The sequence below is a fragment of the Odocoileus virginianus genome, chromosome 31 (assembly GCF_023699985.2).
Source record: "Odocoileus virginianus isolate 20LAN1187 ecotype Illinois chromosome 31, Ovbor_1.2, whole genome shotgun sequence".
Taxonomy (NCBI): Eukaryota; Metazoa; Chordata; class Mammalia; order Artiodactyla; family Cervidae; genus Odocoileus; species Odocoileus virginianus.
This window is the reverse complement of record NC_069704.1, coordinates 34,779,207-34,793,291: the sequence shown is the minus strand read 5'-3', so window position 1 is coordinate 34,793,291 and position 14,085 is coordinate 34,779,207. Positions and strand designations below refer to the sequence as shown.

At 59.6% G+C, this 14,085-nt stretch overlaps 1 protein-coding gene across 4 annotated transcripts in view; it reads right to left on the bottom strand.

Moving 5' to 3' along the window:
- Positions 1-633: 633 nt before the first annotated feature.
- The window catches only part of CNTFR (ciliary neurotrophic factor receptor), a 37,274-nt gene continuing 23,822 nt past the window's right edge, over positions 634-14,085 (bottom strand). For 3 of the 4 annotated variants that reach the window (XM_020898334.2, XM_020898335.2, XM_070459594.1), the window contains 7 exons: positions 13,556-13,789; positions 6,878-6,995; positions 6,546-6,712; positions 5,369-5,532; positions 1,899-2,079; positions 1,383-1,551; positions 634-1,289 (listed from right to left, as the gene is read on the bottom strand). In XM_020898334.2, the coding sequence (XP_020753993.2) occupies position 1,289; positions 1,383-1,551; positions 1,899-2,079; positions 5,369-5,532; positions 6,546-6,712; positions 6,878-6,995; positions 13,556-13,789 (1,034 nt within the window). In that variant the 3' untranslated portion in view covers positions 634-1,288. Of the gene's footprint in view, positions 1,290-1,382; positions 1,552-1,898; positions 2,080-5,368; positions 5,533-6,545; positions 6,713-6,877; positions 6,996-13,555; positions 13,790-14,085 lie in introns of those variants that run through there. The other variant, XM_070459595.1, reaches the window with a different exon arrangement.

Here is a 14,085-nt window from a genome sequence, read left to right as displayed (position 1 = left end):
CAGGCGGCCTCCTTTGGGTAACCTCCCCGCCCGCCCAGGCCCAGGCCACTCTGAGCCCTGAGCCCTGAGTCCAGGCTGAACCTTGGCCTGTGTCTCCTGGCAGGTAGGGATAACAAGCCCTCCATCCACGGGATGGAGCCTGATCTCCTCCCCTTCATGCCCCTCTGCCCTGTGGGTAAAGCCAGGCCTGGGCACCTGTGGATGCAGAAGCTCCGAAGACAGCCCTTAACAGGCCACGGCCCTGCCAGGATTTAGCAGCCTGCAGGGCTGACTAGAAACCACTTCAGTATTCTCGCCTGGGGAATCCCATGGACAGAGGAGCCTGGTGGGTTACAGTCCATGGGGTCGCAGAGAGTTGGGCATGACTGAGCGACTAAACAAGCAAGCAAGCAAGGGCTGTCAGGACATCCCCAGGTGAGACTTGCCTTGCTGGCTGGGACCTTTCATTCCCCACAACTCTGCCCATGGCCTCCAGGGAGTCCTCCCTCCCCAAAAGAAGCAGAAAGTCCTGACCCCAGACACCTCCTCCTGGGAGTTGACCTGCCCCTCCCCACCTCTTCCGTCCTCCAGGCCTGGAAGGGGAGAGGTCCTGGGGTGAGGGCTACCTTCCCAAAGCCGGTCTGTTCCAAGGACTCATGAAATGGTGACGTTTAATGAGAACCCCCCACCCCCACCCCTGTATATACATCTATAAAAAATTCAAATACAGCAAGTTACCATTGAGTCAGACTAGAAGGGACTGACAGGGCATTAAATACTGTGGGGGGGGGGGAGTAGGAAAGGGGGAGGGTCGTACAAAAACAGGGGCAGAGGTGGGGGACTGGAAAGTGTGGGCGCTGGGGGGAAGGGGATGGCTGGGCCCCCCCAGCGTCAGGAGCTTATAATCTGATGGTGGCAACAGAGACCCTGGGAGAGACAGGAGGCGGGGACAGGAGGAGAGACTGGATGTGAGGGGCTCCCCTCAGGCCCCCCAAGGGCTCCTGGGAGTCGCTGGCGTTGGAGGGTCCAGCCCCAGGGGGGCAGGACAGGGGCGAGTGGTGGGGTCTTTGGTGGGCGGGTTAGCTGCGTGGCCCCCTCCCCTGAGGGAGGGAGGTGGGCCGGCATGGGGTGGCGGGGCCAAGGGAGGGACGGCAGGCCCGGGCCTGCCGGGGTCTCTACAAATTGTGTCTGAAGAGAATGCAGAAGGCCCTCCTGCCCGTGTGCAAAATAGAAACCGGGGTCTTCGGGCTCAGCTCCGGCCTCCCGCTCCTCCGCAGGCGCGCTGGCGTGTCCTCACAGGATGCCGGGCTCTGGGGGATGAACAGGGCGGGAGGCCATGAGGGAAGTGGCTGGGCCGGGGGTCCCCCAGGCTCCTCTCTGCCGCCCAGCCTCACTCGACTCACCAGATCAGGAGATGGCTGGCAGTGGCGGCAGCGGCAGCCAGGGCCAGGGTAACGGGGACACTGACGAAGGAGGGTGCCGACGGCGCCCCGCCGCTGCCCAGCTCCCCGGGGTCACAGATCTTCGTGGTGGGCGGGGGTGCCAGTGAGCTGGTGGTGCTGGTCGTGGTCTCTGGGGAACATGGGGGAAACTCAGGGGAGGGCTGGGGTCCCCCCCGCCCAGATCTGGGGGTCCACGCGACACAGCTTCTGCCTCCTGTGTCAGACCAGTGCTGCCTCCCCCGTGAGACAGCCCCAGCCTCACCCATCAGGCAGGTTCTGGCTGCTTCCCCCAGGCACACAGATGACCCCTCCATCCAGCGGCCCCTGCTGAGAATGTCCGAACAGCAAGGATGAGGACCAGCCGGGGCTGGACAGACCGAGGGGTGTGTGGCAGCCACACAGGGTTCAGAGAGCCCTAGGGCAGACGCGCCAAGTCCCAGGAGGACAGCAGGCGGCACCAGGTGAGGGGAGGCTCACCGGGGGGCTGGGCCTCAGTGGTCAGGTGTCGCGGCTCCTCCGTCCAGGGCGTGGCGTGGGCAGCCACGCTCCAGTCGCTCCACGTCCCAATCTCGTTGTCCTTGGCCGCCACCTGGATGATGTACTCCTTGCCAGCATAGGCGTCCGTGATGGTGTGTGCCGTTCCGTCTGACAGCTCCACCTGCAGCCAAACCACCACGGAGTGGGGCGGGGAGGGAGGGACGGTGGACCCTGCAGGTCAGGAGAGTGAGGCGCCCCCAGGAGACAGGAGAACCCTCTGGGGAGGGGAGTGGGGTGAAGACACCCCTGGAGGGCCCGAGGACGTCCCTGGGGGAGGGAGGGGCTGCTGAGAACACCTCTAGGGGAGAGTAAAGACACCCCAGGGAGGAGAACCCCGCCCAGGGAGCGATGACAGTCCTGAGGGAGAGCTCCACCCTGCTGCCACCCAGGTCTCTCACAAGCCTGACCTCGGTCCCAGCTGGAGGCAACTCGAGGTTGGGGTGAGAGAGGGTTAGTGCAGAGCTGCCCTCTTCCTCCCCCACGATGAAGCTACACACACAGACTTGGAGCAGGGCTGCCCGAGCCCGGATTTCAGCTCCCTCCATCCCCACCCTCGCTAGGTGACTGGCTCAGCTTCCACTTGCCTTGCGGTCCTCATCTGTAAAATGGCGTTAACGATCTCCCTCACAGGGTTGTCGTGAGGACGCAGGCACAGGGTGAGGGCCAAACGGACTTCAGCCAGCTCTGTCGTTATCACGGGTTCCAACTCGGAGCCCGGGTTTCCCCGATGCCCAGCGCACCCACCAGCCTGGCCCCAGCTGGGTCTCTCCCTCAGGGAGGCCTCCAGCCTGAGGCGGAAAAGGGGTGGGGGGCAGTTCCGGGGGCAGCGGGACAGCAGGACAGCTGCCCCGTTTCCTCCTGGAGGCATCGCCACCCCGCCCCCGCCCAGCCAGGCCCATCACGCTGGTCTCCCCCACCCTCCAGGCTGGCCTGCCTGTCCGGCGCCCCTCCCAGGCCCAGGCTGGGCTCTGGTTCATCTCAGCGGCACCCGCTGCCTCATTAAGCCGCCTCGTAAACAGGGGCAGCCGGCAGGGGCGGAGGAGGGGCCGCTCTGGGCCACGTCTGGCTTCAGGGCTTTTTTGGTCCCCATTCCCTGGCCCCAGAAAGCCACGGTCTGGGCTACCTGACCTGACAGCCTGTGAGTACAAGTGTGTGTGTGTGTCAGCCTGTGAGTACAAGTGTGTGTGTGTGTGTGTGTGTGTGAGCCTGTGAGTACGTCTGTGTGTGTGTGTGCGTAGCTGTGTCCAAGTGGGGCAGGAAGGCCTCCCAACACCTCCAGGGTCCGTGGGCCTCAGGCGGGAGGTGTGGGTAGAGCCAGAGGCAGTGTGGAAGTCATTTTGGACCCAGACCTGGGCTCGGTGAGTCCTACTCTATCCCTAGAAGATGGGCGGGGCTCAGAGTCCCTCCCCTCCTGGAGCTGGAGCCCAGTTCCACCTCTGGTCCCCTCTGGCTCTGCAAAGACTCCCTCTGCTAAGTAGACCCAGCTCATGCAGCTCCTTCTCCCCCTTGCCAGGATTCCACCCTCAGGCCCCCTCCTTTGATTCTGTCCCCCAGATCTATCCCCAAAGGGAGAGAACCATAGGGAGCAGTTCAAATGACCACCTCACTGGCAGGCCGAGGGTGAGCAACCCATCACACCTCTAGGGCTGTGGCCTAGGAGCCCACAGCTCTCCAGGAAGCCACATCTCCTAGGCCTGGGCCCTTCTAGTCAGGTTGTCACTGATCCCTTAATCCACCCCCTTCAGAGAATGGCCCCACAAGTGGCAGGAATTCCCGAGTTGCTAGCATCTGCCTTGCCTAGGAGGCTTCCCTCCAGCCTGTGGCCGCATGCCCTCCGACCTTCCTGCTGAGTGAGGCCCACGGCCGAAAGATGCAGGGAACCAGTGCTGTGACCCAGCGCTGGCCTCCCCTGGTTCATTTTGAGAGCCCCTGCCAGACCTCAGGGTACCCATCTTGTGCAATTCCTGGCCTGTATCTCTCACTTCCTCCTGAAAAGCCAAGTGATGTTTTTCTCTGCTCGCCCCGCCCCATCGTACACCTGCCTCTCCCCAAGACGAAGGACTGAGGACAGTCAATGTGGTTCAGAGCAAAACTCAAGTTCAAAAGAACCATACATCTAGCCAACCATCATGCCGACGTGACATGGAGCAGGGCTAACGTGGGCCACAGGCCACGCGTGTCTTTGCCACGGAACCCACGTCCTCTGTTCCGCCCGTGTCCGCGTGGGGGTCAGTTCTGCCCACGGTGCAGGCCAGTGCGTGGCCTTGGCACGTTAGTCACACGCATGGTGGGAGCATGGTCCCTGCTGGGGACCACATGTGTGTGTGCATGTTCCCGTGTGTGTGTGGTGGGCAGTGCGCCAGGTCCACGGCAAGGCGTGTGCGCTGCAACGCGCAGGGCTGCTGCCTGTAGCTCGTTAGCAGGGGAGGGGGGCTTGTGAAACTAGACCCTGGTTATTAGCAATGCATTAGTCGCGGGCAGCTGGCCAGGCAGGAGGGACTCCGGACTCTGTCAGGGAACATATGAGCATATAAGCAGCCTTGTGGGGGCCAGGCCTGCAACCAGGACAGGCGCCCTGGAATTGAATTACGTACTTTAAAGGCCAGCGGGGAGGGGGGCATGAGGAGATGGGGCTGGAACCAGGTAGATGTGGTGGGGGTACAGGGTGACCCTGAGTGCCAGCCTGGGTTGCCCCGGGGAGCATCCTCCCAGCCCCAGTCCTTGCCTTTAGACCTCCAGCCTTCAGAGAGCACCCACATCCCCGGGCTCTCAAGGAGAGAGAAACTCCAGTCTGCCCCAAACCCTTGGCAGATCCCCAGAGCTCTCTCCTGTAGCTTGATCAGCAACCCAGACAACAGCCTGACCCCGTGCTGCCCCTGTTGACTGCTTGCTTCCTGGCCCAGATCACCTTCTGACCCATAACTTTAAGCTGACACCTTAGCTAGGCTTGACTTTGGAGCCATGACACTAGTCATGGCCTGAACTCACACCTTGGGTTGAGCTTGACTCTATTGCCTGATTCTGACCCCTGGAGCCCATCTGTGAGAACAGGGACTATCCTGTCCCTTGGATCCAGGCCCAGAGCCTGGTCCAGAGTATGAGAGAGAGATGTCTGATCAGGGCTGAAGCCAGAGACAAGAAAAGGGAAACACTGATACCATCTGCCCCCAGCATCTTTCTCTACTATCCCGGGGAGTCACATAGACAGATGTGTTTGACTGTCCTAATGGGGGTCAATCAGGATGCCCCCCTTCAGCTCCATCCATCCTTCCAGGCCCACCCTCCACCCCAGAAAGCCTCTCTGACTGCTCTCAGGCTTCCCACTAGAACAGCCAGCAGCAAGGCTTCCCAGGCCGTGTGGCTCTGATTCCGGCTCTCAGGATTTGGGCAGGTAAGGGCAGGGCGCTCACATGCTGCCACTGGTCCAGGATGAGGGGTCGATAGCGCAGGAAGAACTTGAGAGGAAAGGACTCAGGGTCGGGCCAGGTCGACGGGGTCTGCCACGTCACTTCTAGCCGGCGAGGGTTGCTGGGCACCGGCCGGGCTACCACGTTTTCCGGAGGGTCAGGCTTCACTGTTTAGGAAACACAGCTTTGGTACCACACTGATCTCTTGGAACAACCCCAGCCACCATGACAACCAGCACACATCGACAATCATTGGTCTCCTCTGTTGTCAGCTTTGGCAACTACTGTTAACCATCTCATTCCTTCCACCTTTCACATCCCTGTCATCACCAATGACCGTCCCCACAGTCATTGTCACCAGCTCATGATATCAACATCATAAATTTCATCCCAACCCCATCCTCATGATGACCAGCATCCCAATCACTAAGCCTGTGTCATGCTCTATCATGACCCTCATCATCACCTGGATCATCCACTCCCGTACCAGCATCATATACTCCCCCCAAGCCTGGCTTTCCACCTCAACTTTTCCAGTTCCCAACTGAGACACGGCCTCCCTTGGAAGAGTCTGGGCTTGAAGCTGCTTTGTCGGTCAAGGTTAAAAGACAGTTCACAGGTGTTGCAGATCTGGGTTGGAAGTGGGCTGAGGACCTGATGGAAGCAGCTAAGGGCCAAGGTCATGTAGAGTCTGGCCGAGGACCCAGTCGTGGTGGGGGTGTGGGCGGAGGCAGAGGGTCTGGCTGGGATGGGGGTTGGGAGGAGGGCGGTCTCTGTCCCAGTCCTGTCTCCTATTCTGACACCTCATTCATCACAGGCCGTAAGGAAGCCATTAGCGTGGTTGTGGGGGGGGGTGGATTGGAGGCTGCAGCTGCACACGGGTCTGGCCCGGCCTGCCCTCCTCCCCCTCCTGCATGCTCTGGGAGCCAGAGAGACGAGGGGAAGAGCTGCTGGAGAGGCCTCTCAGCCCCGGCAGGTAAAGAGCATCCACTCAAATGTTCACAGGCGTGTACATGCCATGCGTGGATGTACATGCTATACATTCCACACACACCTGGGCAGACACACGTGAACATCCCCGCGCATGCTGATACACACCTTTGGCAAACATCGGCTTACACACTCCCACTGCAGGATGCAGCAGGGAGCCCCCCCCCGCCTCCCCGCAATCCCCACGCACCGATGGTGAACTCATCGAAGGTAATGGCTGTGGCATTGTGGCCCAGGGCATTGCTGACACTTATCGAGACCTTGTACTTGACGGTGGAGAACAGGTGCATGTAGCGGATGTGGCAGCGGTTCTTGACAGCCGGGTCCTTCTCACAGACCATCACTTTGGAGCCGTGCCTGGGGAGGGGTGAAGCCCAGGCACCATCACCAACCTCAAGGATCGGGCAGGGTGGAGGCTGGGGGAAGGCCAAGCCCAAGGCTGGGCTATAGGGTGTGGATGGAGGGCATGAGGGGGTCCGGGAGAGGTCAGGGTTGGACGGGGTCCTGGGTGTGTCTACTCACAGCACAGTCACATTGAAGGTGTTGGGGATGTAGGTGGGAGTGGGCAGATGCCAGCTGCAGTAGAAGCCCTTGGGATAAGTGTTGGAGCGGCAGCTGAGCACGGGCTCCCGCGGCGGCACTGGGGGGGAGGGGGCGAGGACAGCATGGTCAGGGTGTTCCTGAACCCCCAGTCCCTGGTGCGAGTGTGGGGACAGGTGGGCCCCAAACCCCCAGCTCTCCCTCTTCAACCCAACGGCAATGCCAGAGGTGGGGGTGGGGAGTGCTGTCAGCGAGGGTCTGAGGCTTCCCAGGCCACAGAGAGCCAGATGTTTAATTAAAGAAAAACAAGGGCTGAATGGAGAGGGAGCCCCCCCTCCACCTGCTCAATGGAGGCGGGAACCATGGGGAGCGGGGGGCTGCGGGCCTCAGCTCATCAATCTTGGGACGGAGGTGATGTCTGGGGGAACTGGCCCCAGCCCCACGTCTCCTGCCACCTTGCGTCCATCTCCAGAGGGAGACTCCAACAGAGGTCAAGGGTGGGGGGCTCCACCGGGTCCTCTGGTTGCTGGGGTGAGCGGGGTGCACCCCCGGGTGAAGACACATTCCAGGCTTCCCCTCAGGAGAGAACAAGGAACACAAGACTCCACACAAACAACAGCACTGTTCACGTGCATGTATGTGTTACATGTGTGTGTGTGACGTGAGTGAGTGACGTGTGATGGAATGTGGGAATGTATGTAGGAGGGTCCGTATATGCAGCTCACACCACATGCCTACACGTGTGACTGCGGGTGTGTATGTGTTGTTCCGTAGGCGTGTACTCACCCCAGCCCCAGTCCCCAGCCTCTCCATCAGACCCTTTAAGAAGCCCTTTATAGAGTCGGCAGCTGCCTTACTCTGGGGAGCGCAGAGGGCCAGAGAGGGCTGGGGACATGCCTGGGGTCACACAGCAAGCCGGAGCCAGCGCCAAGCACCAGGATGGGAATACCCACCGACAAGACCACACCTACGTACTTGGGAAGTCCTCCCTGCGTTCTAACCACTTTTTGCTGCTGTGAGCACTCAGCCCAGCTGTCCCACCCTCGGGTGTTGGGTAAGGCGTGAGGACAGCCGGCTCAGGTTCCTGGAAGGAGGCAGTTTCTGTGATCTGACCCAGGCAAGGAATGTCCGTCCACAGCTCCGGGGACACTGACACCTCCCTTCTGTGCCCCCCCACCCCGCCCCCTGCCTGACAGGTGGACAGGAAGCGGGAGGGGGCAGCTCCATAAGCCAGGGATGGTGAAGGGGAGGGCATGTCTACGCCTGCTGAGTGGCGGTGGTGATACACAGGGAACCGTGGGCTCTCATCCAGGGTGCACGTGATTGTGAGTGACTCTGTGTGATTTCACGTTCATGCCCAGTATGTGTGAGGTATGTATGTGCTCAGACCCCCAGGGAGCGATCCAGCTCTGCAGCAGGAGTGATGAGGGCGTCAGACAGGCGTGACGGGAGCTCAGGAGTGATGAGGGGGCCAGAGGGGCATGAGGGGAGCTCAGGAGTGATGAGGGGGTCAGAGGGACAATTAGAGGAGCTCAGGAGTGATGAGGGGGTCAGAGGGGCACGAAGGGAGCTCGTGTGTAGCAGGCAGAGTGGGCGACGGTGTGAGCTGAGATCTCTCCAGACCCAGGCCTGCAGGGAGAGTTGGGGGCCAGCGGAGCCTGCTGCCCGCCCGCTGCGTCTGCCTCCCCTGGGAAGCCCTCCTGGCCCTGAGTTCATCTTGTGTCTGTCCTGTGTTCATCCTGTGTGCCTCACATATCCCTTGCCTATCTGCCCAGGGGCACAGAGGCATGGGGGTGGGGTGGGGGGGCGGCCAAGGACACAGGAAGTGCCTTGTGGGGGCCTGTGGGCCAGGCCAGAGCTGGCAGCCACCCCAGGAGGAAAGGACATTCCGAGGTCGGCTGAGAAGCCTCCACTCCCCCCGCACCCCGCCCCACCCTCCCTTAGCCCAGGCTTCAAAGGAGAGGGCGCTGGCGGGGTGAGGACTGAAGCCTGCAGAGTCAGCTCCCTGCCACCTGGGGCTCTGGAGGCAGAGCAGGGACCGACTCGCCGCCCCACTGACCATCCTCCCCCCTCAGACGAGCCTCCCCTCAAACCTCCCTCGAAAGCCAGTTCCCCTCTCTGACTGGGCAGGTCATGGGGGGCGGCGGGGGGCGGGCAGGGCTTTGTCTGTCATCCGGCTACTCCGGCCTGGCCCTGGGCCCTGAGTAGGGGAGGGCTGGGGTTTCCTGACAGGGACCAGGTTTCTCCGAGGGAAAAGGAGGAAAGAAAAACAAAGAAAAGGAGGAAAAGGAGTGACTCGCTGCAGCTGGAGCCCAGCTGAGGGACGGGGTGGGTGGAGGTGGGGGTGCTGCGAGAGACCAAGTGTGAGGCTGTGGGACAGCGTGCAACGGGGCGGCCTGCGGAGAGCGTGCTGCACGTCACGAGGGGAGCTGTTTGTGAGCGACTGCCGTCGTGAGGCGGCATGTGGGACTCCGACGGGCTTCCTGCGTGTGACTGGGAGCCCGGGCAGTTGTGTCACTGCGATCGGACATGTGTGTGGCCGGCTGACTGCGTGTGTGTGGGACTCGGGGTGAAGCTGTGCGATGTGGGGACTGTTCACTGGTCTGACGCCGTGGGGCCGCGGTCCTCTGTACAGAGGCCTGTAAACGCGCGACTGCGTGTGAGACAGTGATGGCAAGGCCACGGACCTGCGGCGCAGGGTGTCAGACAGACCTTCAGCCTGGAGGTGTTTTTCAAACCGTGGGTGTGGGAAGGTGCCCCGTGTGTTCACACGTATGAGCAGAACGCCGTGTGAGGGCATGTGTGTGGGCCAAAGCCCGTGCGCATGCGTGTCACGTTATCACAAACACGCATGCTCCAGGGTGCCCGGACTTCCCGAGTCGCCCCTGTGGGGGCTCCTGAGATGCCCGAATGACAGCATTAGCCTGCAGCGGGGGATGCGAGAGCCCCACGCGGGGCCGTGTGCGCGTGTGCATGCGTGCGTGTACCCTCGCTGGCCCAGGGTTTGTTTGTTTTCCTCCTAATTGGCTTGTTTTTCCATGTCCAGCCCACCAAACCGCATGTTTTTCCTCTCATCTCGCCAGCCCGCCTGGGCTGGAGCCCCCGGCACGCATGAGGCCTGCCCGCCGGCTCAGAGAGGAGGAGGGGCAGGCTGCCCACGCCCCTGGCCAGGCCAGATCAGGCCAGGCAGGGTGGGGTGACCCTTCCAGCTCCAGCCCTCCCAGGCCGCACCCACACTCCTCCTCCTCCTCTTGCCTGGGCATTCAGGGCCCGTGGCCTGTCCTAACCTTATCTCGTGACATCTCTTCTGGACTCCCAAATGCCCACCTTCCACCCATCTTTTCTCTCCCCAACTTCTTCAACCATGGGCTGCTCTTTCCTTCCCGGCGAACAGAGCCAAGGAGGAAGCAATGCTGAACCACGGGGACTGGAGTTCCTGTCCTGACCAATCAAATACGAATATTTTAAAACTGGACAAGGAACTGTCTATTTGAAATTAGTCAACTTCTGATTTATTTCAGCTTAAAATCAGAATGGCATGGAATTAGCAGTGTCTAGGGAAACAAAAGGATGCTACTAAAAGGAACCTTGTGATCTTGTTTCCTAATGTGTGTGTGTGGGGGGCTGTCCTTTCATCATCCTGGGTGGGGGCCTCTTTAGAAGGGGGTGTGATCATCTGCCTAAGGGCAGAAAGGTGGGTCAAGAGGAAGCAGTTCAGGGATCAGCCTGGTTAAGGGGACTTACAACAGAATATTTTTATGATCGGGTTTCCTTGGAAATAGAGACACGAAAATCTTACATGTTTAAGATAAATATTAAATAATTTCTAGTCTGAATGGCCCACAAATCAGGGGTGACTCTGTCCTGTTCTCTGAGCGCTGGTGAGAAGGATAATTTGATATTGAATGTTGCCAAACCCAGTCTCTTGTTACTAATATAAAGTGACTGAAACAATCATGATTAATGTCTCCTGTTCCTCTGACCAACCCTAGAAGGAAACAAGGCAATGTGAGATAAGTACCTGTTACTAATGCTACAGCCAATTCATGGCCAGCACTCCTCTGATAGGCAGGGCATGAAGGGTGGTCAGTGCGATATATAAAAAGGCTGGGCTCTGGTCACAGAGAACAGCTGTGGGCATGGCCTGTGGGCATGGTTAGCGGCATTACTTCGAGACCTAATCTCCCTTCAGTGACCTCTCAAAGAAAATCAAGTCATTGGGAATGAGGGCCGGAGTCACCCAGGCCTGGCCATCACAGGCAGCTCTGTCCGTCAGAAGACTTCTGGGGCTCAAGCTGATAAGACAAGGGTGTGGGTGACTGGTGCCAAGTTGGCCTCATCCTCCTTGCATGCCACTCAGCATGTGGCCTCTTTCCCCATGTGAGGGCCCAGAGCTAGGCTGCCTGGTCCACTTCTAGCGCACCCTGTGGTGGGCCAGGGAAGCCTCCAGTGGGCAGGCGTCACTCCACCCTGGGCTTGCAACTAAGATGTTTCGTTATGACTGCCATCTCTCCAGTTTAAACATGTAAAAAGGCTTTTCTGTGGGGAAAGGAACATCCCTACCAAAACATACTTTCCCCTCTCCTCTGGCCCCACTGATGGGTCAGTGTTTTTGTGGAGGACGCTGAGCAACCCTTCAGCCTAACCTTTCCCACAGTTGTCCACACCTGTCGCCTAACAATGGGGCAAGGACCCGCTCCCAGGCCTCTCAAGCATCTCTTCCCCTCAGCAGCTCAGAGGGAGTAAAGAAAGCAGCTCCAAGGGAGTAAATAGAGTGGGGTGTATCGCCCAAATGGGATGAAGCCAGAGAAGCCTGAATCCTTGGCTCAAGAAGAAAAGAAATGAAACTATGTTCAGAATATTTATTCTGTCAATTGATGCCTCTGGCTGAGCACCAAGGACCTGCCCAACTGACCCTCAGCAACACTGATAACCTCCTCCTCCCAAGCCTCCTAACACCTCTTCTAAATCACACTCATCTGCTCCCCCTTCTCCCTTCCTGCCTGGCTCCTCCTGATCTCTCATCTCTTTTTGTGGCTCATTTCCTTAGATCGACCCCTTTTACAGCGATGGTCTTCAGGGCTCGGTCCTGGGTCCTCTTCTCCTCTCATCCCACAGTCTCACCCTTTGACCATCTCATCCCCTCCCAAAGAATTAATGCTGACAACCTGCCCCCCCCACTCCCATCTCCAGCACAGGCCTCTCCCTGAGTCCCAGAACCTCAGATCCATTGGCTACCGGCCATCGACTCCTGGTTGTCCCCCAGGGACCAAAACCCAACATCTATAGCAGATGGTGCCGCAGATCCCTCACCCGTACCCGCTGACCACCTCTGCAGCTATTTGCCTAAGAGCTTTCTTTGGCCACCAAAACCTGCTTTGCCTGCCGGGGCATCAGGCCAAAAGTGCTGGGGAATGAAAGCCTCCCCGCCCTCCTTAGTATGCAAGCATCTGGGCTCCCTCAGCCCTCAGGCAGGAGAACTCTAGGGACCTGCTCTGCCTTCCCAGCTCCCAGAGCTCCCCCAGAGGGGTGGGCTCCAGCTGCCCAGAAGCAATGGCTAGGTAACTCCCTCTTTATTGGCTAACTTCACTTCCTTTTCTCTATCATTCTCCCATACCCTGATGATGTTTCTGTCACCTGCCAAATAAACTACTTGCCTGCGAACTATCATCTTGGGTTCTGTTTCCAGGGAAAGCCAAACTGAGACACGGCACGAAAAGAACACACTGTCTCCTCCTCCAGCTGACCCCTGCTCCTTGTCTCCGCTGCAGCGATCGGTCCCACCAGCTGTCTTGACTCTTCCCACTGTCCACTCTCCCATTCTCCCTACCTCTGATCCATCAGCGACTCCTGGAGGCGAAATCACTCTTCTCAGCTTCTCAACCCCATGTTCCAGTCCCAGGTCCTCTTCCACTCTCTTGCATCCCAGCAACAGCCTCCTTCCTACCCCTGGCTTTGCCCACCCACCTGCCAGCCCTGCAGCACAGTGAGAAAGAGCTTTCAACGACATGACCCTGATCATGTCTCTCCCCTCCTTCAGGTCCCTTCTGCCATTTACAGCAACCCAAGTGGCCTTCCCAGGCCCTTTCAGCATCCGAGGACGATGATCACACTCAGCTCTCGGCCAGAAAGGACTTTTTCAATGTCTCTTCCAAATTCCCCAAGTGTCCACATGCCTCCCACTCCAGGAAGCCTTCCTTCTTCCCTGGGGCCTTCGAGACTGCCCACACCTCTCCCAGCATCACCAGATATCCCATTTTCTCCCCCAAGGCCCTCGCAGCCAGCCCCTGGGAGAGCATGCAGTGGAATGAGACCAACCCAGCTCGGAGCTGTGACCTAGGATTCCTCCCACCAGGCCCCACGTGGGCTGTGCCCTGCCGGCCCTCCTGAGCCCATCTTCTCATAGGGGACAGGATTTCTGGATCTCAAAGACCTCCAGTGGAGGGTGGATACCAGTGCAAAATGCCAGGGGTCTGGACTCAGGGGGCGACACTGGGCTCAGAGGTCAGAACAGCAGGCCTGGACAAGATCAGAGGAAAGGGGTCAGGACCTCCACCACCACCAGGAAGGGGGTGTCATCTGGACCAAGGGTCTGGGCCTCACAGACTCCCCCACTGAGTGAAGTGGGGGGTCAAACGAGGGGCTGCGAGTCGCACTTACAGCCCACATGGAGGAGGATCTGGTGGTGCAGGTGCCAGGAGTCGCGGTGGAAGCAGGCGTAGAGGCCACTGTGGCCCAGGTCCAGGCTCCGGAGCACGAGCTGGGAGCCGTTGAGCAGGTCGGGGGCCAGGTCTGTGCCATTCACCCGCCACGTCACCGCTGCATCCCAGCTGGCGGTGCCGCACGGCAGAGTCACGTCCGAGCCCAGGCGCTCGTACTGCACGTGGGGCGTCTCTGTGGGGGGTGGGGAGGGCACGAGGCAGAAGTCACAGGTCACAGCCCTGCCCAGCACTCCCAGATGATAGCCTGTGCACGTGCTCAAGCGAGAGCAGGCACCCTGAGGCTCAGGTGCGAGTGTCTCGGGGAGACAAGGGATCTGCAAAATTCCTTCATGGCGTGCAAGGGCACAAGTATGTGAGTGTCTCCAAACTTGGACGTGTGCGTGCGTGTCCGGGGACTGTGTGTGTGACTGGGCGATCCTGTGTGCGTGTATGAGAGAGAGAGTGTTTGTGTAGAGTGCTGGGACAGAA